Source organism: Lissotriton vulgaris, chromosome 6, assembly GCF_964263255.1.
Source record: "Lissotriton vulgaris chromosome 6, aLisVul1.2, whole genome shotgun sequence".
Taxonomy (NCBI): Eukaryota; Metazoa; Chordata; class Amphibia; order Caudata; family Salamandridae; genus Lissotriton; species Lissotriton vulgaris.
Genome location: NC_141694.1, coordinates 1333216736 through 1333241118, shown reverse-complemented (window position 1 = coordinate 1333241118; position 24383 = coordinate 1333216736). Strand labels below are relative to the sequence as shown.

The 24383-nt window shown below is 49.4% G+C and overlaps 1 protein-coding gene across 2 annotated transcripts in view; it reads left to right on the top strand.

Annotated features, from left to right (window-relative positions):
• Positions 1–24383, top strand: part of ZC3H6 (zinc finger CCCH-type containing 6) — a 361631-nt gene that overhangs the window by 121001 nt on the left and 216247 nt on the right. For both annotated transcript variants that reach the window (XM_086927473.1, XM_086927474.1), the window contains one exon: positions 8370–8491. In XM_086927473.1, the coding sequence (XP_086783599.1) occupies positions 8370–8491 (122 nt within the window). The remainder of the gene's footprint in view (positions 1–8369; positions 8492–24383) is intronic.

Here is a 24383-nt window from a genome sequence, read left to right as displayed (position 1 = left end):
TAGTGCAACAACACCAACTGTTATATGGCTAAACACTTATAAGGTCCCAAAGGCGAGACCTATTGGCTATGCAACACGATGTTGTTGCACCAAGGATATTGTGCTGGATAACTAAACACTTATAAGGTCTCAAAGGCGAGATCTATTGGCTATGACAATGCTTGTTTCTATATGAAAACAATCAACAATATTCATAGTAGGAGGGTGTCTATGGTATTTCTTTCCTTTCATTAAAAAAAGCAAAGTAATGTTGTCTCTTCAGTTGCTGCAGCTTGTTAAACATTCACTGTGCTACACAATGAAGAGACAAACAAATTAAACAAAAAAAAAATTGATAAATGCAAAATTTGTCATTATCCCATATTCACAGAAGAGACTGCAGTAAAGCCACAGTCACGTATGGTAATTATAGACTATTTTAAGTATGTTGCAGAAGACACAAAGGATGTCTGGTTATTGTTTATATCGTATGTGCTTAACAACATTTCAAGCAACAGAGAACATAACAGTTTTGATTTTAACTGGATCCATTCTTGTTAGAATTATAGGCTCAATTAAACCATTAGTATCCATATATTATACATATAAGTGAATATATTATATAATATACTCATACAATAAAAGTAATAAATTGATGTCCTCTATGAATTTTATATTGCAAAAGTGTTGCAGCAAATCATGTAAACATAGGTTTTAAGTGTCGTGGTTAACGTGGCTTACACCGTGGAATATATACAATATTAAAGAAGAGATAGGGATTATAAAACAGCCACAACTGGTGAGTAAAATGCATCTACTATTCGTGTACTGAAGCGTGTGTATACATATCCGCACACAAGCATACTGTTTGGAAGGCTTAATACTACCTAGCCTAATTCTGCAATGAAACAAATCATCATGAACACTAAAGAATTGAGGGTTATTATCAACCATATACCAAAACCTTAACACAGAATCCAAACTGGGAGTGTAAAATGCATAGTGGTTGGGGGGGGTGATAAATTCTAGGCGAAGCTAAAATGCATCCGATTAAATAATTGAAAACATATTGTGAGGGTTCTTGGTAAATGTTTCCACCCAGTGCCCCCTTCCAGACAACTGCAAATGTGTACTAGATTAGTTACAAATCTGATTGTGCCACCTAGGAGCCCCCCTCCTCCACAAAACAGAGCTATAGCAGGAATAGAATGGGGCGAGGAGTAGACAGACTATACAGCCTCCCCTCCAGTGAAACGTTTAAGTGTGGCACAAAAAAAAGTAGGAACAACGGAAATGAAAGGGAACAGGAGGGGCAAGGTACTATGCTTGGGAATAACACAAGGGAAATGTAATGTTGGTAAGGTTTGAAAAAGACTAAAATAACCCTGTGGCCACCTATAAATTATATGTTGTTGCCCTATCCACCTAAAAAAAAAAAAAAATTATGTGTGCATTTACCTAGACGGTAAAAGGCCTGTGAAGAGTCTGGTGCCATTTGGTGGGGGTGAGGGTGTCAGATATCCAGCTACCCTAAGCCCTGGGAGCAGGGCACAGACGTTAACAAAGGGGCAGAGCGGAGACAAGACAGAGAAGAACTCCTGCAAGGGGTGAGAGTACAGAATACCTCTGTTTCGCACAGAGCCAAAGACAGGAAGAACGAGGTATCCGACGTGCACCAACTCCATGGTGCAGCTGCGGTGAGAGCGGGGTCCCTGTGTGGCTGTGTCCGCTGCTTTCGAGAGTGCGGGGTCCGCTGCTGGATGGCCTTGAGGCGCTGTTCCTGTTGCCGGTGTTGCTCCCGGGTCTTCTGAGAATGCTGCCGAAGCACATCCTGCTGCCGCCGGGAGACAGATGGCCCATGAAAATGTGGTCCCTTCCAGCCTTCTGTGAACATGGGCGAGGAATGCATAGATGGGGGCCGCAGCGGGAGAGAGAGGCAAAGGGAGTTGTGTGCGTGCGCTAAAAGAACATTTTTGAAAAAGCAGGCGAGTGGTGCGTGTGCGCGCAACGGCAAAGTAAAGTGAAAGCAGGCTGGCGAGTGGTGTACGATGTGCGTGCACCATGACGAGAGAAGAAAGTGAGATGGCGCCCCTGCTTGTCATTGTGCGTGTAACCGCACGCTCTATGCCAGCCAAAAAGCTGTGGTAGGACTTTTAAAAGCCCAAACATTAAATCTCTCGCAGAGCAGCGCATGCGCTGGCTCAGGCGAGACCTAAAAAGGAATCTGCACTGAACAGATTTTCAGATGAGCAAATATGCATATGTGTATATTTGCTCATGTGTATTGGACATGAAAAATGTCATGTCCGAGGGAGAGGCACGCAGGTGGATCGGCCCTGCTACTGTGGGAGAACCTTCCTGAGTGCCCACACTGATCTCATGAGATCCTGACTCTAATATTAAGGGAAACGCTACTCCCTTCTACGAACTTGGTGAGACTGGTTAGTTCAGGCCGCCACTGATACTAAAATTGACCTTCCTTTGGTCCTGAAGAAGCTCTTTGGATCTCCTTCTGAGGCCACATACAGCGCGAAACATGTTGACTGTTATATATGTCCATTAGGGCAATATACCCAGCTACAGAGGGACATAATATCCCCTAGAGCAGCACTACACACTTTGTTTTACAATGCCAGAGGGATCACCCTAATAAATAGTACCCACTCTTCCTCCAGCAATTTTTTAACACACCACTTTAGACTTCACTGCCACTTATGCCCACGCAACCAAGCGGCTTCTCATAAAAATATCTCCGATAAAGAGACGCTTCGGGGGACCCGTAAAGCATTGCAGCGCCGGCCCGACGAGGAGCAAAGCCCAAATGATGACGCATGACATCCTTCGGGGTGTGTGAGGGCATTATGATGAGGACACACTGTCCCCCACAGATAGAGTAGCACACAAAAAAAGTTTCTTCCTCTTTCATACTCTACAAGGAACAGTGACTCCCTTTGTGTACTAGTTACTTTTCTGGAGAAAGGGTCACTGGACCTAATTATCAGCTCCTAGTGTCCCACCTCTCTATAAATAGAACATGAAAAATGTTGCTGTCAATTACCCCATCTGTCATATTCAGGACTCTGTGACTGTTCACGCAAAATTTAAGTAGGCCTTTGTCTGTTTCTGTTCTATCTCTGCCAATATATTGCATGTTAATCTGTTTTTCTTCTTTTCTTTACTTCCCTACAAAAATCCTTTATCTGACGGAGATTTCTAGCCGCATATTCCTTACTTCAGAATATGCCCCAGGTGGCAGATTGAATTGTTGGCATCGTCCGTGCCAGAACTGACATTTGTGGTGCCTATATAGGTACTACCCAGGTGTGCTGATGGCAGTTCTTTTCTTTCCACGCCAGCAAGCGCAGGTCCAGGAAAAGCTACCACTCTCACTTTTCGACTAGGTTTTTTCAACATTTTGTCGAAGTCTTTTTTTGAGGTGTATCTCCTAGTGCGGCCGGATTCAAGCCGTGCAGCGCCTGTCACTGACAGATGTCAGTGGCATACCCACACCTTGTATGCCTTTGTTGCCTTGAGCTGGACCATGACCCAAAGGCCTGCCCCAATTGCTGCACCATGTACCTGAAGGCCTTTAGGGAGCGATCCCTAAAGCTTATGGTGGCTTGATGTGAAACACCACGACGTTCACGGTCCCTGTCGAGAGGAAGGTCCAGGGAGCGGTCGCAGAGCCCAAGATCATTGTTGCATTCAAAGTCGTCGAGACAGTGGGGTAATTTCAAGTCCCACAAAAAAGTTTTTGAAGCATGCCTTCACTACACCCTGACGAGACAGCGTCCTCTCGCGAGGCCTAGCTCTGTGGTTGAGCCAGCTTCTGTGTCTGCTCCGCTCCTCCCTGACTGTATGGGAGCCGGAGCGACCCCGCCAAATTGCGAGAATTTATGAGGCCATGCACCTCATCTTCGAGTGGCCTGTTCGCTCTGGTGAGCCTTTGGGTCCTACGGGTTCTGGAAGGGCCTCTACTGGATTCAATCCGGCAGCTCCGGCCCTCATGCCATTTGGGCCCCATGGATCCACAGATGGATCTGGATTGGCACCGATTGTGCCACCTCAACCTTCTCCAAGGCTGACCCTCCTGACGACATCCCCATTCCTGGCTTTGATACAGAGCTGGAGAGGCATTGTCCGGCACCGGCTCCAGCACTGACCAAAGGCATGCCTTCCGGGCTGGAGTCTGAGCCCTATTCTTATGGACAAGGACTTTGGGAGGGGTCGCTGGATACCAGCCTTATGAGGAACAACTGGTCTGGGCTAATTATCTTGGTGAAGCCAGTGGACTGGCTAAGTCTGCAGGTACAGTCATGCTTGCTCCCCATATCGTGGCTATGGATGAGGGAGCAGTGGTGGTGCAGAGGGCAGCTGAAGTCCTGGACCTTAGCTTTGCCTCAGTGGCAGTCAAGACTGTCTTGACAGAAATGCTTTGGCTGGGAGTTTCCTCTTCAGAACTGCTTCTCCCTTTCAATGAGGCAATCACTGACGCCCTGCTTAAAACTTGGAACAAGCCCAACCAAGTGGCTCCTTTGACCAGGATGATTGTCCGCCGCCACCACTGCCCTCTCAAGAGGACCCACATTTCCTCACCCAACACCCTAACTCGGAGAGCTTGGTGGTCCAAGCCTCCATGCCCCACTTAAATCCTGGTGCATTCCCTAACGCACCCCCAGATAGGGAGTCCTAGTGGCTGGAAAGTCTTGGAAATATGATAGCACTGCAGTCTGTGAACACAGCGTGTCTTTTGGGCCGCAATTCCCACGCGTTGTGTGATGCAGTTGCTCAAGTGCCGCCAACAGTCCTGGAGGACGCCTGGGCCGTGCTCTCGCAGGGTTTCCCAATGGGAGAGAAGCAGCGAAGTTCACCGTCCGTTGTGTGCTTGACACGACCGAATGACTAGGCAGAGCTGTTCCGTTGACTGCGGCCATGCCATGCCACGCCACGCCTGGTTGAGACGACTGGCTTTTCTTGGGATGTCCAGTCCTCACTCACCCCTAAGTGGGAAGTGTATGCCCAGACGTGGGTCCTGTACTTGCTGTGCCACTGGATTCAAGGTAGCCTGGTGGGTGAGGGGTGATACACCAAAACCAGTCCGAGGAGGCTTTTTTCCAATCCAGGGAGGATGTGGCTTGGCAGTTCGGGCTAGACTGTTTCCATGAGGAGCAGGGTCAGGACTGATTTGCATATGGCTGAATCTAAACTGGGGTGGCTTGGTGAGCAAAAAAACGATTGATTAAACACAGATCTGTGACTGGGAGTGAATGTTTGCATTGTTCAGCATTCCGTCCATCTTTTTTTTTTGTGTGTTGCTTTTGTCGCCCTAAGTGGGAAGTGTGTGCCCTGACTTGAGTCCCGTGCTCACTGTGTCACTGGATTAAAGCTAGCCTGGCCGATGAGGGGTGATACCACGAAACCGGTCCCAAAATGCTTGTTTCCAGTCAAGGGAGAGGACCTGGTGGGCTGGACTGTTTCCATGAGGAGCAGGGTCAGGACTGATTTGCATTTGGCTGGGTCCAAACTGGGGTGGCGTGGTGAGCAAAAAAAACTGTGGATTAAACCCAGATCTGTGACTGGAAATGAATGTTTGCATTGTTCATCATTCTGTCCATCTGTTATTTTTACTTAGGTCTTCACTCCTGGACAAACCTTTTGATAGCTCCTGTCTCTTCTGAGACAAGGTGTATGAGATGCTGGAGGTCCGTGGGTCTTTCTATGGCCCCTTGTTAGTCTCAGTCCGCCTTTTGCTCCTTTTTGTGGCCACGGAAGGGGCCTGCAACCACATCTTTACCCGGCCAGCCAACACAGCACGCAGGCTACCCAGCCTCTGCGTGGCTGCAGTTCCTACGAGCCCCGTGGATCCGGCGGCCAGTGGGGCTGTCCCAAGTATCATGGGCACCCAGTCGGTGTCGGGATTCGCCATCACTTACCCCGCTGGCAGTCAATAACATGAGACAGGTGAGTTTTGTAGATTGTCTGAAGGGGCTACTCCCTGATCATTGAGACTACCCCTCCTCCCATGCCACTCGCTTACAACAGGCTGCGAGGATAACCTATCTCTTCTCTGCCAGAAAAGATGGCTCTTGTGGCCAAAGGAGCCGTAGAGAGTGTGCCGCCGCCAGATGTTGGTTGTGGTTGCTTTTCTTGCTACTTTCTGGTAACCAAGAAGGACGGAGGCCTTCAACCTATCATTGACCTACACTCTAAATTGTTTTCCTCAAGAAGGAGAAATTAAAGATGCTCACTCTGACTCGGGTCCTGTCTACCCTGGAGACTGGATTGCAGCATTGGACTTGCTGGATGCCTACTTTCATATTCCTTGCCTGCTCACATTTGCTACGTAGTGGCAGCTGGTGACCTTTAAAAGTGGTGAGGCATAATCCTTGGTTCGCATGCTAATGAGCTTCTTCTTGAAGGGTTCTCTTACTCTTTCTTGCACCAAGGGCCTAATTTACAAAAATTTGGCGTAGGGCAGCCCTGAAAGTCATTTTTTGGCGCTGCCCTACGCCAAATCAAAAGGGCAGGAATGCACTGTATCTACGAGATATGGTGTATTCTTGACTTTTCAGCCAACGCAGGTGCATCATTTGGTACCCAGCGCCAACACAGGCCCACTTGACCTGTGTTGTTGGCAGTATTGTTTTTGCTTAACCATTAAATACCCAGGTTCTGAGGGACACAGGGTTACCCCTTTTTCTTTAATATTGACCAGTATAGCCTGTTTATAGACTGTTACAAATAGACATAGCTATTTAAAAATTGACTTTTCAGAAAAAGAGTATATATGTATTTGTAAAAAGTGCTCCGGAATTCTCCACGTGGGGAGGGGACAGTTCAGTGCTTACTATTCGTAATGAGAATTGCCCTGGAGGTGAAGTATTAAAGGTAAGTATTTATTCTAAGTGGAATACTTTATAGTCACATGATATACACCCTAAAAAAGGTAAGAGATGTTGTTTGTTGAAAAGTTTGCCGAGAATTAAATAATTTGAATAGATGAATGAAAATAACCGGCGAATTATTGCACTGAAGGATTGACAGGTAGAAAGAAACGTTTGAGTTCCTAAATTGAAGAATACGTTGAAAAGAGTGATATTTAAAGTGTGACTATCATACATCATATGTGGTGAAAAAGATAAAAATGTACTCTGTTTTTCATAACTAACCTTGATAGCATGAAATACTACATCAGTGTAGTAACCTTCTGCTCTCTACAAGAGGAGCTTCACCTGCATTGGCTACATGTTTCTAAAGACTCGTTACACACGATTCAGGTGACAGTCCACAAAATGGCGTCCACAGGATGTTGAATCCATTTTCCACATTTGATGGCAGGGATGCCATTCCGTCTGCCAACCCTAGAAGTCATGTTGGTCATGAATGCATCCTTGGGGATCATGGGCTGCGAAGCCTATTACAGGATCAGGGAATCAATCAAAACCAAATTTATCATTGATGAAACATGAAATTAATGTGCATATTGTGTATTAGCAAAATACAGTTAATTACTTTGATCTTGCTTTATTTTCAGTATCAATAATAAAACACAAATGTTGATTCAGGTTAGGAAAGCGGATATAGGTTCCTCAAGGTTTTATCCAATAAAAATAAATATATATACTCGGTACGCAGCAAATATTAAAGTATTACATTCCAAAATAAAATGCCTCCACAGAAGTGGTTGCCATTTGTAAATCGTGCAAAGCAAAACTAAAAGATAACAAGGAGGTGACAAAGTATCTCAAAATCAGTGGAGAAAATATTAAACGGTATGCCAGATCAATAAAAGTATGCACTTACAGTATTCAAGGTTAAGGCTGGTGGAAACCTTGAACCTATGAACTTAGCGCAATTGGTCCAGAACTAGCAATATAATACATGCCTGACCGTTAGTTGAGCCGGTTATGTCAGAGGTACTATGGCAGTAGGGTTTGTAGGATTCGTTTCTTAAGAGTAAAATTAGAAAAGCCATAAGAAAACGGGTGTGAGCTCATGATATGGGTATTTTGTTTATGGGGCAATGCAGAGCAAAACGTTATGGAGGGGTTTGGATACTCCATAAGACTTTGAACTACCATTGTTTGTCTGTGGCTATTGTTCAGAGCCTCGGAAAAAGAAATCGGAACAGCTGGGCACATATGAATTTGCTAGGAAAAATGGAGGGAGGGAAATTTCCTGTACAGCATGAGATGTGCAATGCTAAAATGAGTGAAATTAGGCGATGAGAATGATGTTTAAATCTCATGGATTATAATTTCAGTTGAATAATTGGGGTCTACTTATCCTTACAGATACGTTTGTAATTCATATCATCCCTTAATGAAAGTAAACTGCAAGATACCAATTTTTTTCATAATGAATTCATATTTGGTTCTTACACTTTCTAGACTTTGGTGTTGGTCGAGGGCGTGGAATTAAGAAGAAACCGAAGCGTAAAGAATGTGTTGGGAGAGGAAGAGGGCTCAGTAGAGGACCCAATTCTTTTTCTGGGCAAGACGGCTATAACGAGGTATGGAAGGGAATTAATCTACTCTGTAGTAGAAATGAAGGAACTTGATTTCAAGAACGGTTCATTGTATTCAGAACATAACCTTTATTGGTAGGTTGTATTAGTAGGTATCAAACAAAGAAGAAAGTTTCCAGTTACCCTGTGCAAACCACCCTCTTTCAACATTTCCTTGCAGTGGGCTATTCCACTGCTTTAGCATGACAGTTTTTGATTCCCCAGTTTCGCGAACAGAAGTTTCAGTTATATATAATCTGTATCCTTTAAGTAAGAGATAAAACCATCTTTTATTTTATTTAAAGTGAGGTCCTTAACGGTTCAATGGTGCAGTTAAATTTTCTTTTCATTAGCACCTCAAAATATTTTTTAAAGCATGTTATACAGGTGCATACAGATTACCCAGCCAGAACAGTCACTGTTATTTTACGTTGCTTCACACAAAATAATAACCCAGCATTGAAGCTCTTTTAAAGTGAGTTTTCAACAACAGTGAGATGGCGTTGCCTTTCAATTAAATGCAACTATTGACGATTTAGTACTTGGGATTCTGTTTGCTGAAAAATATAGGTCCCAGCTCAGGGTTGAAAAAATGCAATCTTCAATAAATCTGGGCTTCATTCCAGAATCGCAATGGTATCTGACTAAATGAGGCACACCCCCAAACTCTGCATAACTCTACATTATGTAGTTCCCCTTCACCATTCCTCACCTGTCACTCCAAAGACTGAAACAATGAATGTGAACGACTCGGATGATAAAAACTACTCTTTAGAGGTATTTGTTTACAGGCTCTACTCAAGGGGAAACCCAAAAATAGATCCCGTATTTTCATAAGCTGGGGATCCTACAGCTATCTGCTCGACCTACTGTTACCAATTTTTCTAAATTTACTCTGAGTGGCCTTTGCCCAGAGGAGTATATCTCCCTCACTTCAGGCTCTTGATTGTTTGGGCAGGGCTCCGGTATTGCTTAACGGAGCAATCTATGTTCGTTGATAAAGAAAGATAGGCAGATCAAATAGATCTGGCTTTAATTTGTGAGCAAAGGCGTACTCAAATGCTGTTCACATGATAAACCCAGACTTATTGGCCTTACTTGTTTTTTTGGTTTATTTTCGCCTGGACCTCGTCCTGAACGGCCGCTCCCCCCTCACGCTCCCTGACTCCAGCTAATTGCAGCGCCCAGAGCCCTCAGCTGAAACTGATTTTGAAGCGTGACTCTTCGGCATTGATAACTCGAGAGTGGTATCGTAGCTTCAGGAATTGCGCGCTGAGCATTTTCTTACCATTGAGCTTGCAGCGAGTTGTAACTGTGCAGTGTTGTGAACGCTCTGTGACCGCAGCTTGATTAAAGTGTTAGCGCTAATCTGGCTGTGCTTGCTGGTATAGTTAGATAAGTTTCGTTTTTGGCTCCACCACCATCTTGTGTGTTGTCCTTTCCCCTGACACGCCTCCCCGAGACCGCCTCCCAGCTGCCCCTCCCACCCACGAACAGAGGGTTCCCGTCCTCCCAAGGCAGATTGTGACCGCCTGGACCTCGTCCTGAACGGCTGCTCCCCCCTCACGCTCCCTGACTCCAGCTAATTGCAGCGCCCAGAGCCCTCAGCTGAAACTGATTTTGAAGCGTGACTCTTCGGCATTGATAACTCGAGAGTGGTATCGTAGCTTCAGGAATTGCGCGCTGAGCATTTTCTTACCATTGAGCTTGCAGCGAGTTGTAACTGTGCAGTGTTGTGAACGCTCTGCGACCGCAGCTTGATTAAAGTGTTAGCGCTAATCTGGCTGTGCTTGCTGGTATAGTTAGATAAGTTTCGTTTTTGGCTCCACCACCATCTTGTGTGTTGTCCTTTCCCCTGACACGCCTCCCCGAGACCGCCTCCCAGCTGACCCTCCCACGCTCCGCCCCCTCCTCCATCCATTTATGGCCAATGCCCCCACGCGCTACGTACACGCCGAAGGTGCGCCAAAGGTAAGCCCGTCTGCGCCCGTCCGCGCCTGGACCGCGCCCAGCGCCTGCCCCCCTGCCCCTCGCGCTGCCCAGCCCTCCCACATTACCTACGATGCCTCCACCCTCCTAGCCCTTAACCCCGGTCGCGCCCCCAACTGCGTCCAAGCCGCTCCTGGACACACCCATGGACCTTTCTCCTGCTACTCCTGCAAATTCATCGGCACCGTCTACAACTCCGCTACGATCACACCTCAGACTCCCAACCCCAACCACCTACAATGCATCCTGCTCAACACCCGTTCGGTCCACAGGCACGCCATTGACCTATGGAACCTACTAGACACCATCTCTCCAGACGTCGCCTTCCTAACAGAAACATGGATGCACGCCTCCTCCGCCCCAGACATCACCATCGCCATCCCTGAAGACTATAAGATCACACGCAAGGACCGTACCGGCCACACAGGAGGAGGAATCGCTATCGTCCATAAAAAATCAATCTGCATCTCAACCAGCTCTGACGCCAACCTCGCCAACTCCGAACACCTTCACTTCCAGATCCACATCGACCCCAAGACCACACTCAGAGGCACCCTCCTCTACAGACCACCAGGACCATGCGCAAACTTCAGTGAAGACATCACGGACTTCATCACTCCACACGCGCTCCCCTCCAAAGACTACATCCTTCTGGGAGACCTCTACTTTCACCTTGAAAAGATCAACGACCGCAACACCACCACCCTCTTGGACAACCTCGCTAACCTCGGACTTAAACAACTGGTCACTTCCCCCACCCACATCGCAGGTCACACACTCGACCCCATCTTCACCTCCAGCAATCATGTCTCCTTCAGCCACACTACGGACCTCCTCTGGACTGACCACAGCTGCGTTCACTTCACCTACAACAAGCCAAAACCCATCAACCACCTCCAACCAACTCTGCAAAGAAACTGGAACAAAATCACCATCGACCAGATCTCCTCATCGCTCCTTCTAAACACCCCAACCCACTCTTCTAACCCAGACCAAGCCGCCGCCAACTTCACTCTATGGTTATCCAACACCGCCGACACCCTAGCACCACTGAAAAAACGTCAAAGCAAACCTGGCAGCAAGAAGGCCTCATGGTTCAACGATGATCTTAAAAAGTCCAAGAAACTCTGCCGGTCCCTTGAAAAGGCCTGGAAAAAAGACCCAACCACTAGCACCAAGGACGCCTTCAAAAACGCCACCCGCACACACCGCCAACTAATCCGAAAGGCCAAGAAAACAGCATTCAAGGATCGACTTGACAACAACGCCCACAACAGCAAGGAACTTTTCAACATCGTCAAGGAATTTACCAATCCCTCAGCCAACTCCAACGACATCACCCCCTCTCAAGCCCTCTGCGACTCCCTAGCCTCATTCTTCCACAACAAAATTGCAGACATCCACAACAGCTTCGACAACCAACCCGGAGACCAACCCACCCTACCATATGCTGAACATTCTCCCCCCCTGAACACCCTCAACGACTGGAACCCAATCTCCACTGAGGACACCATCCGCCTGATGAACTCCATCCACTCAGGATCCCCCACAGACCCATGTCCTCACCACATCTTCAACAAAGCAGACTCCGTCATAGCACCGCACCTCCGAGATGTCATCAACTGCTCCTTCAACTCCGCCACCTTCCCGGAAAGCTGGAAACACGCTGAACTCACCGCCCTTCTGAAAAAACCCACAGCGGATCCCACCGAACTCAAAAATTACCGCCCCATCTCGCTCCTTCCATTCCCGGCCAAAGTAATCGAGAAAGCCGTCAACAACCAGCTCGCCGCTTTCCTCGAGGCCAACAAATCCCTCGACTCCTCACAATCTGGCTTCCGAGCAAAACACAGCACTGAGACCGCCCTCATCGCAGCAACAGACGACATTCGAACTCTACTGGACAATGGAGACACAGTCGCCCTCATCCTCCTCGACCTCTCTGCAGCCTTCGACACAGTCTGCCACAGCACCCTTTTACAACACCTCAGAAACATCGGAATACAAGGAAAAGCACTTGAATGGATCACCTCGTTCCTCTCCGGAAGAACCCAGAGAGTCCGCCTTCCACCATTCAAGTCCGAGGCCACTGAAGTCATCTGTGGCGTACCACAAGGATCCTCACTCAGTCCCACCCTCTTCAACGTATACATGAGCCCCCTCGCGGCCATCGCCCGCCAACACAACCTCAACATCATCTCCTACGCGGATGACACTCAACTGATCCTTTCTCTCACCAATGACCCCAGCACCGCCAAAACTAACCTTCACGAAGGAATGAAAGAAGTTGCCGAATGGATGAAACACAGCCGTCTGAAACTGAACTCTGATAAAACAGAAGTCCTCATCTTAGGTACATCCCCCTCTGCATGGGACGACTCTTGGTGGCCGGAAGCCCTTGGAAAAGCACCCATCCCGACAGACCACGCACGGAACCTAGGCGTTATCCTGGATTCTTCACTCTCAATGAACAGACAAGTCAACGCCGTATCCTCATCCTGCTTCAACATTCTCCGCATGCTCAAAAAAACATTTCGCTGGATCCCCACCGAAACAAGAAAAACAGTCACCCATGCTCTTGTCACGAGCCGACTGGACTACGGAAACACCCTCTACGCAGGTACTACCGCTAAACTCCAGAAGAAACTCCAACGAATCCAAAACGCATCAGCCAGGATCATATTAGACATCCCGCGCAACGAACACATCTCTGGCCACCTGAAAGACCTCCACTGGCTTCCCGTCAATAAGAGGATCACTTTCAGACTGCTAACCCACGCACACAAATCACTCTACGACATCGGACCAGAATGTCTCAACTCACGACTGTCCTTCTACACCCCCTCCCGCCAACTACGTTCTTCTAGCCAAGCCTTCGCCACTGTACCTCGCATCAACAAGACCACCATGGGAGGCAGATCCTTCTCATACCTGGCCGCTAAAACATGGAACTCACTCCCCACTCACCTTCGCCTTACCCAGAACCACCTAGCATTCAGAAAGCAACTTAAAACGTGGATATTTGACAAGTAATCCTCCTCCCCTCCCTAAGCGCCTTGAAACCCTCTGGGTACGTAGTGCGCTATATAAATTCTTTGACTTGACTTGACTTGACAGTAACAGTTAATTTATCCAGAAAGTCGGCCGGATGTCAGGTTAAAACATAAAGGTGCCAATACACACCATTGTTTTAGTCTGAAATTTGAGTAGATCTTTTATTTAGCCTCTTGCATTTGATCACAGGATTGACACACAGTAGTTGTATAAAGCAGTTCAGTAGTGTCTCGTCGTAGCGGCACTGGAGTATACAAGCCATAATGAGGATTTGCCTATTGTCTCAAATACAGACCTGCAGTCTCCAAAAGTACAAGATACGGGAGAACGTTTTTCCAGTGCAAGGCTGCCAAGTGCATAAAGGACTAAGCAAAAAACAAATTGAGTGTTTTGCTGTTGACCCTCCATACGATAGAGATATGATTTTCCCCTGTTTCAAACCACTGTGACAGGTGCAGATGTAAAGATTTGACCAAACTTTCCTAGAGGGATGGAGCAATGCCAAAAGGCCTTGGAACAGAACAGTTTCCACTTTAGTATACTGGATGCAACCGAGATCATTAACAAGAATCAGGAGCCAAACCTTATCTTAGAGCTGCAGTGCATCCCAGCTGCTCACCGTTTCTAGATTAGGAGTGGCAGACTGGACCAGCCCTCGGACCCACTGCTTATGAAAGCATCCTGGAATGAAACATTTCCTAGCTATCGTAACGGAAAGTTTCAATTCTATTAAGGACTCTGAGGCAAAGGTTATGCCTTCTTTCTTCACTTTATTCAGACAGCAGCCATCAAAACTTCAACAAACTACATTTCCCATGAAACATCGGGAATATTGTAGTACAGAAAAACAACCAATGGGAACATAGTGATTGTCCAATCACCATGTAACCAGTCCGATATAGTCCCTCTTCGATATTGTCCTCTTTCGAAGCACGGAGTCAGCCATAGGATCACCGATATGCATCCTGTTTGTTTGCATCAGGTCCTGCAAAACAAGGAACATTGTCACCACCAAGGCCTATAAATGCAAAGCCTGTGGGAGATAACAGTAAGGAATGAAGCAACAAAGCTACCAATGTGACAATCATGAATCGTGAATCTTAAGACTTACTTACTCCAATACGGGGAGGGCGAACTCCTTGAAGGAAACCCTAGGGTGGGATAATCCTCGCCTCCGAGTCCTTAATAGAATTGAAACATTCCGTTACGATAGCTAGGAAATGTTTCGTTCTATGTCAGGACTGGAGTATTATGCTAGTTCAAAGCTTGCTCACTACAAGGTGAGCCATATTAATCACAGGCTTGAAATAGAATCTCTTATATGTTGAGTCCGAAGACCTATCCACCGCCTTGAGGATATTCTTCAAACGGACACCCAAGCCAAAATCTTTAGAAGTCATAGCACCTCTAGCTCAGTGTGCGCATAAAATACGACATGCCAGCTTCCTGCATTACCCATCTAACCCATCTTGCTATGGTGGGGGAGGAAACTGCTTTAAAGGGTTTGCGAAGTGCAATCAGCAGTTGTTGTTCACCAGGAGAACGAATCTCCTCCGTAATTTCTTCACATTCTTTCAAGCATCGCACCACGCACAGTTTGGGAAAATATGGGAATTCCAGGTAAGAGATTAATCTTGTGTGTCATTTAGTTCTTCTGTGGAGGGTGAAAGTTACCCCAGCCGGGGAAAAAATTCTGCTCGTTATGTCTAATGCCCTCACATCAGAGACAGGGCGGCATGATATGAGACACAGAAGAATAGCTAATTTTGCTGACAATTCTTTCCGGGACAAAAACCGATTAGGTTTCCAAGAAAGAAACAGGTTAAGGACCTGTTAACATCCCAGAGAGCCGAATACGAGTGTGAGAAAGTGCCCTCTTTGGTATGCCCCCACTTTTTGCTGAATTGCTGATGTATTTTAAATGAGTGTGCCCTGGGTTCCTGCCAATCAGGTACCCAGGGCCTGTGTTCCTTCCCTAAAACTGCATTGAAGCCTAAACCCAATTGGCATCTCTGGCCACTTGTCAGCCCTTGGTAAATGGCACCCTAGGTACCCAGGGCACTGTGACCAGAGAAGGCCCCTAAGGGCTGCAGCACTTATTGTGCCACCCTTAGAGGCCCTGTGCCCTGACACACACACCGCCTTAGCAGGCTGCGTGTCTTGGTGCAGAACAAAACAAAGAGTCGATATGGCACACATCCCTGTGGGCCATGCCTCAAAACACTGCACTGGCATACCTCAGTCATCCCTCTAGCTGGGTGCCCAATGCCAGTGGTGAGGGTACAGGTGCATGAGCCCTGTACCCCTACAGTACCCAGGTCCATTCCTGGGCACTGTAAGTGCAGTGCTGCCATTGAGAGTATATGGTGCTGGGAGGTTGCAATTATGAACTCCACAGCACCATAATTGCTACACTGAAGACTAAGAAGTTTGGTATCAAACTTCTCAGCACGTTAAACCCACACTGATGCCAGTGTGGGATTTAATGTAGAATGCACGATAGAGGGCATCTTCGAGATGACTGAGTGGCTGCCGAGGTTGCCACCCCAGACATGTTTCTGGACCCAAGGGTCAAGAGCTTGCCGCTCTCGGTGGCCTGAAACAATGCACATCCTGGGACGAGGTGCCAAGCCTCCTCCCTCTGGATGGGCAGGGTTCACGAAGGAGAGGTTTCAAAGGCTTTGTGAGTCTCTCTAGATCACTTGCTGTACTCAGCAACTGGTCCCCTCTGGTTCTACCCCCACTTTGGGCGGGAGACCAGATGGGAAAAACAAAGTGAAGAAAAGACGTGTGTCCACCTCTGCCAACTCCACCCCTAGGGTGGGGGAGGCGAGGTGAAGCACAACCTCGAGTCCCCGCCATCTTGAGGCTGGGGGGACCGAGCCAACCAGGGACAGGCGCCTGCCCACCTCCCACTGGAGAGTGTCAGAATAGGGGGTGTACCCACCCCAGGGAAGGGACCCAATGGTCCCTGACCTTTACCTACCTGTAACGCCCCTAAATTTAGTATCTGATGGAGACTACTAGCCGCAGATTCCCTCACGTAGAATTATCCCCAGGCGTGAGAATGGAGCCGGAAACTTTTTGCCACAGCATCCCTGCGTGCCGGGGGCAGGGCGACTCCGCCCAGGCATCGTCCGCGTACTTGACGTCAGCGAGGTCACATAAGCCCCACCCGGTGCGCCTACGTCAGTTTTTTTCCTTTTCCGCGTGCAACGTTGATCCAGTCTTGCTACAGGCCTGTTTGGGGCCCTTTTTTCTTCATCATTGTGTCTTTTTTTTAGTGGAACAGTGTGCGAATGCCTTCGGGCTTCAAGACTTGCACGTCGTGTGGGCATCTTATGTCAGCGACGGACCCTCACCTCATTTATATGTGGTGTTTGGGGGAGGATTTCAGCACCACTGATTGTGAGACGTGCCAACAGTTGAAGCTCTGGGTCGTGGCTGGACGGGGACCCCTCACCCTCCTCCGGGACCTTCTTGTCCTTCCACGCAGGCGGCTGCCGAGTCGGAGGGTGAGTCGGAGGTTGAGTAGACCCGGTGGCGCCACATGTTTCGCCGGGCCACCTCCGTTACATGATGGGCCGAGGCTGGCGGCGGGCTTCGTGCCACTCCCCTGGTCCCTTTCGTTCCTCCACGCAGGCGGCTGCCTCGGCGGAGGTATAGCCGGCACCGTTCGGACGCCGGCCCTTGTTCACTTCTGATCCCCGGCGGAGTGTGGCTTAGAGGGTCCCTATCCGACGTGTCCTTCGGCGCAGGATGGCGTTACCGTCCTGCCTCAGGCGGTGGACTCTACGGCTCCTGACAGGCTTCTTCGGGCGTTCCCTCTTCTCCGGAGGCTGGCTGCATATTGGTGTCGTCCTCCCCGGAGACTGGCCGCCGTGTGGTGTCTTTTTCACCTGCGTTAGCGAAGGGTGGCTCCCCGCCGTTTCTGAGGCCGAGGTGTTCGGAAGAGCGGCAGGTTCCCCATTCCTCACCTCCTTCTGACTTCCAGGTCTGGCCCTTGCCCGTTCCGCTTGGCTTCGCGGACGGCCGCCATAGTCTGCAGCCATCGCCCAAGGAGAAGCTGCTTTCTCCGCTGCGGGGCCCTACAAAGGTGGGTGTGGCCTTTACTAACGCAGTGTCCACTGCTGTGGGCATTCTGCGCATGGGTGACCCAATTGCTCATTTCCAGGCGGACCATCTCTTGGAGGTTCTCCACCAGGGCTCTGGTGGGAGGGAGATCTTGCTTCCTTTTGAGGGTTCGATTCTTTCTTCCCTGCCGGGGGCTTGGAGGCCTCCCGCCTCAGGGGATCTGGTGCCTCAACACCTTCTGCACCGGCACCTTGCAGCGCCGCATGACCCGGCGTGCCTTTCCCTCCATCCCTCTGCCGCCAGTCCACTTTTGTGGACTGCTTTTCCCTCCCTGCCGCCACTGTTGACTCCGCCGTCACGGGAGGCCCGCTGGCTGGACACTTGGGGGCGCAACATGTTTGCCTCGACCAGCGCTGCCCTACATGCCCTCAATACCTTGTGTGTATTGGCTAGGGCCTCCTCTTGTTTGTGGTACTCGGCTGAGTCTCTGGGATCCGCAGCTTCCCAAGAGTCTGTTCAGGTGGTCTTACGGCATCATGCGTTGGATAGCCGGGAGCTAGTGGCGTTCATTCTCCGCTTTGGACATCTTGGAGGTGCTGTGCCTGGCCATGGCTTCCTCTGTCGCCATGCTTGGCTTAGAGACGGAGTATTCCCTGAAAATATTCGGGAGCGGCTCATTGATCTTCCGTTTGATGGCAGCCTGTTGTTCCATGCCCCGGCTGACACCGCCATCCAAAGCTTCCTGGCAGGGCTCCGTCCTCCTCCTCCTCCCCGCCTTATCCTCCTCCTCCTCCTCCTTCTTCCCCTCCTCAGTGACTGCTGAGTTGAGCTGGTTCTGTTCTGGTCCTTCCTGGGACTGTTGCTCCTGCTGTAGAGTGTGTTCTCTGGCCATTGAGTCCTCCTTTCTGGAACTTTGGCATTGTTGGCTGCTGGACGGCTCTTTGTTCACTGTGTGTGTTTTTTGCTGGGACTGTTACACAGACTTGGCCCTGAGACTAGGCCTTCTGTTTTTCCTTTTGGGCTCCTTGTCAAGCCTTTCGTGGGGGTGTTTCCCTGTGGCTCTTTTGTTTTTTTCCTCTGCTACGGAAGTTCTTCCAAAGAGGGTTCCTATCTCTTGGGACTTAACGTACCCTATGTGGGGCAGTGGTAGCTGTTAAATAGCTTGCACTCTGCTGGGGAGTTCTGGTGGCCTTTGGGTGCCTGTTCTCTATGGCGTTTATGTATGCTGCTTTGCTTCTTGAGATAGTGGGCGCGGCCCCTCGTGGTGGTGTGTCCGGCCTTTTCCTCACCTCTCCGCCCCTGTCCTGCGGGCTGGGATGATTTGGTGCTCTTCCTTGTCAGGAGTCGCCCGCCCTGTCTCCCTGGGACCCTGGGCTGTTTTTTCTTGCTTCTGGCGGCTATGTCTTTGGCGCCGCTCTGGTTGGCCTGTTGCCCTCCATCGAGGGTGGACTCGCCTTCTTTTCCCTCGTTTCCTTTGTCCCTCTGGTCTCTCCCCCTGGCTTGGATGGAAGCTTTATTGCTTCGGAGGGTGTGGGGTACTTCGACCTCTCTGGCCTTGCCCTTGGTTCATCTATCGTGAGTGTGAGGGCATCCTCTTTCTTCTTCCTCCATCCCTCTGGGGTCGGTGGTGTTCTGCTGGTGGGGGCTCCTCTTGCATGAGAAGGGCCCTTTGTCCTTCGTGGCTGGTGGGGTCCTTTCGCAGACCCTCCTTACCCGAGGGTATCTATTCTACGTGAAGGAATCTGCGGCTAGTAGTTTCTTTCGGATGTACGAGTTACTTACCTTCGGTAACGATTAATCTGGTGGAGACGATTCTAGCCGCAGATTCCTTTACGGCCCGCCCTTCCTCATGTTCCGCAAGGACCCTTGGGTTGGTATCGGCACTCGCCTCCTGGCGGGGGGCTGTGTCTCCTGTGAGGGCATTCTTTCGCTCTTGGCGGGTTGCTCTGTCTACTTGCTGTTCCTTCCTCCTCTTGGTTCTCTGGACGATGGGGTTATAGTGCTCCTGTGTCCTGCTACTCTGGCTCCTCCAGGTTTTGGGGGGTTTGCCTTCAATCTCTACACTCCCCTCCCTTCCTCTTGCTGCTAGGGGTCCCTGCCACTCTGCTGTCCTCTTTGATGGGGTCATCTGGCCATGCCTTGCCCTTGGGGGATGGTTGGCCTCTGCGCTGGGGTGGGTTGGAGGGTGGTTGTTGGTCCTGTCCTTTCTGGGGCTTGCTCCCCTTCCCTATTTCCGGTTGGGAATTGTAGGCCTGCTACAGGTGTTATGACTTAGGAATGGCAGTTTACATACTGGCAGGGTGGCTGCTCAGGGCTCAGCTCTGTTCTTTATTCCGCCCCTGCTTTGGTTACTGCAGTGTTTCACTGCTCCTTATGGTGTCGCCTGTCTCCATTACTTGTTTCTACTCTTTCGCACACTGATCCCATGTGCCCGCAGTTTTGGCTGGTGGCTCCGCGTTGCGGCGCGGAAAAATTCTCCAAAGAAAACTGCCTTGGGCGCACCGGGGTGGGGCTTATGTGACCTCGCAGACGTCACGTACACGGACAAAGCCTGGGCGGAGTTTTGAGTGATCTTGCGAAAGCGGAAGAGGCGTTGAGGGGGTTAGAGCAGCGAAGGCCCGAGCGACCGGAGTTACAGGAGCGACTGATGCAGGCTAAAGAGGTGGTGGCGACTGAGACGGAAAGACTGCGGTGCTACGATTACAAGTTGTATGTTGTTAAGGTGCATGAGGAGCGGGATAAAGTGGGCACGCTCCTTGCCAAGCTAGCTGATCCAGGACCTAGGGGGTGCCCGGTCATGAGTATAAGACGCGAAGATGGAGAGGTCGTTTATTCTCAATCAGCGGTACTGGCGCGCTTCCAGTCCTATACGGGATTGTACGAATGCCACCTGGAGGCCGAGGCCTCTGAGATAGGTGAATACCTGGATCCGATCCCCTTACCGATGATGGATAACGATGAGGCAAAGGAACTGGGGGGCCCCATCACTTTAGCTGAGATAAGGGGGGCAATTAAACACATGGCATGGAACAAAACACCAGGGGTAGACGGGTTACCGATAGAATTCTATGCCAAATTCATAGATATACTGGCACCCAGACTGTTGACGTTATACGCGGAAGCGAAACAGGTGGGGTGTTTACCTGAGTCCATGAGGGAGGCACTAGTGGTGCCGCTGCTGAAGCCGGGCAGGGACGCGTTAGACGTGACCTCTTACCGCCCGTTGTCTATGCTAACGGTGGACTATAAGATCTTGAGTCGCATCCTGGCTACCAGGCTCCTGCCGCATATGACCACCCTGGTGCATAGGGATCAAGCGGGATTCATCCCGACCAGGAGCACTTCGATGAACATTCGACGTTTGATCCGAGTCATAGATGGCGCTGAAGCATCAGCCCAGGATCATGTGGTATTGGCAGTTGATATCGAAAAGGCGTTCGATAGCCTCGAATGGGAATACCTGGATGGAGTGCTGTTGAAGTTTGGGGTTGGGGAGGGGTTTCGGAGTTGGACGAGGGTGCTTTATTTCGTCGGCAAAGGCGCGAGTACGACTGGGGCTTATAGTATCTTCGGCATATCCGGTTTGTAGGGGAACGCGACAGGGCTGTTCGCTGTCTCCTCTGCTATTTGCTTTGGCGATGGAGCCGTTGGCAGCACAGGCACAATCGGGCGCCGTGTATGACGGGATAGCGCAAGGGCCTGAGTCGCACTACATATCACTATACGCTGATGATCTGTTATTGTACCTGGCAGACCCGGGGCGATCTCTAGAGGGTGCAGTGGACATGCTGAGCAGATTCGGGCGGCTGTCAGGCCTCAGGGTGAACTGGACTAAGACCTGTATATTCCCATTGCGGAAGAGTACGCTCTGCCCACAGCTTACAAGAGAGGTGGTGTGGGAACCCTCCTGTTTCACCTACTTAGGGGTGCGCATCTATCATGAGGCGGCGGACCTCTTGGAGGGGAAAGTGGAGCGTTGTATTCGCGCGCTGAAGGGTTGCATGGACTTCTGGGCCTCCCTCCCTCTGTCGGTGTTGGGTCGGGTGGCACTGTTGAAGATGGTGGCACTCCCGCGGCTACTCTATTATTTTCGAACGCTACCGGTATGGATCCCGCAGAGGTTCTTTAAAGAGTTGAAGACATTGGTGACCGGCTTCCTCTAGGGCCACGGACGACGCAGGGTAGCACTGAATACTCTGACTAGGCCCAAGACCGAAGGGGGGATAGCCGTCCCTGACTTTGAGTTATATTATCTGGCGGCACAACTCCAGGTATTAACACAGAATGTGGCCAGAAAATTTAGGGGTCCTGACCATGAACGGGGGATTGGCATCCAGAGATATGTTTTGTCTTATATCATAATGCAACAGAAACTGGATGTGAAGGAGCTTACGATAGAGGAAAGGACGCTTAAATTGTGTTGGAATAGGAGCTTAAAGAGAGCAAAAGGGGACCGGCCATATGCACCGGAGATACCGCTGGGAATGTTGACCGCGCTATCACATGGGGGCGATTGGTCCCAATTGTTGACGTGGGAGGAGCTGGGCTTGCAGGTGGTGGGAGACCTCTATATTGATGGGACGTTAGTCCCGTATCAGACGTTACAGGAGCAATTTGGCTTGCCGGACGGAACCTTCCTACTGCACGCGGCGGTGGTGGCAGCGATGCAGCGATACTGGGGGGGAGGGCTGACAGAGCCGGAGGTGACCATGGCATGTCAATATGTGGTGATGGCAGCGGGCACCGTCAAAGCAGTGACTTGCCTCCATACCAGAATGCTGAATGAGGGACTGGCGCCCTTGTTGGCACTAAAGTCGCGATGGGAGGTCAGCATAGGCAAACCCATATCGGATACCGTCTGGAGCCAGGTGTTGCGTCGGACCTGGAAGGGAACGAGGAACGCACAATTTCAGCAGGTGCATTTTTTCATTGTCCATAGGGCGTACCTGACCCCGGAGAGGTTGAGACGGCACTTCCAGGTGCTTGACGCCATGTGCCCGAGATGTTTGGCGCCAGAGGTAGATCTGGATCATCTACTGTGGGGATGCCCGAAGTTGGGGGGAGTACTGGCCTGAAGTGGGGGAACTCCTGAATGCTGTCACGGATAGGGAGGTAGACTTTGATATGGCGGCATGCCTGCTCCTCTGGTTCCCGCATACTAGGAAGACTAAAATAACGAGCAAATTTATTGACTTGGGGATCATGCTGGCACAACGAGAAATAACTTGGCATTGGAAGTCCAGAGAAGGCCCGTCAATGAGGAGATAGCGGAATGAGCTGTTGAAGTGGTCGGGCTGCGAGAGTGTGATCAAGATGCGACAGGCAACTAGGACTGGCAATGAGAAATGCCTGGAGCTGGCGAGGTCCTGGGAGATAGTGGTTCAAGCGGTGCGGGACTATATGACGGACGATGCAGAGGGAGAGTAGAGATAGGATAGAATTCCATGTGGATCGAATGTTTGAGTGTGGATCCTGATGGGTGGCGTGCCTCAGCGTTAGGAAGGATTGTGGGTGCCCGCATTAGCAGCAGTTGAGGGGGGAGGAGGGTGGGGGGGTGTTCATGGGGTAGGTGGTTTAGCACCGCGGAGCAGTCTGTTAGACCCAGATGGGCCTGGAAGGAGGTGGACAGGAATTGTTGGGAATGAACAAGGATGCAGCCTAGGGCTCGACGGTGCTGGGGGGGGGCGGGTTTTTGAGGGGTAAAAGCAGATACTACACGGTACAACTGACCTGACGCCCGAAAAGGGCACACACTGAGGCATCTGCCGGGGAACGGAAATTTGGCGCGCCGCCCAGCCTCCGGGATGTGGGCTAATTGGCTGTGTAATGTATTTCTATCATGTTAACTGTCGAGATGCCACAAGTGTACTGGTTGGTCTATTTTGTGGTCTTGTTTCTAACTCTGCAATAAAAATATATTTACAAAAAATAAAAAATGAATCGCTTTCCTTGTTTGAAGCCAAATCTTTTATAACCAAATAATCAAATCGTCGTGCAAACGTAAAAACACGACCAGTTTTATAATCATTTTCGTCACATTTTAATTTTCTTGCCTTCCTTCTTTTTTATGTCTGCTTGTAAATTAGTCAAAATCTCATCTAGTATCGTATAATTCTTGACTGGGGGTTCAGGCAAATTGAGTTATTTAATCTCATTCTCACAGGTTTGAATCTCCATTAATAGTTTGGCTATCTTTCTCTCTGCATTTCCTATCAGTATGTTGATCAGATTCTTGGAACTGTTTGTCAGTTCCTTTTCCCAAAGATCTAAAAGATCAGGTTCCAAATCTTCATAGGATGGCACTATTTGTGGTCTAAGTCCTCGTGGGATTCTATTAAGTGCAAGGTATTGTTTTAGAGTAGCTGCATCCCACCATTTACTGAGTTCAGCTTTCTTTAATCTATCAAGCTTAATAAATTTTGCTCTCAGGCCCTCATTGTTAGGGTTAACAGTAGCACCAATTTCTGTCCATCTCTGTTGCTTTTGTATATGTGAAACGTTCTCAGTACCCACTTATGGTACACACTTTTTACATAAATTTATATCCAAAAAGTATACACCCGTTTTATATTTGTATCTTTTGCCCTTTTCCTTCTCTTGATAATTTCATATTTTAAAGTGGGGCGTGACATTCCCCAGGGCTGTGTTTTGGCACCACTTTTGCGTTCACTTGTCATTAACGGGGTGGATAGCCATCTACAGTCACTGCAGGCTGAGGCTCCTAAGGCTGCAGGGCACTTAATACCAGTGTTGATTTATGCAGACGATTCAGTATTCCTAG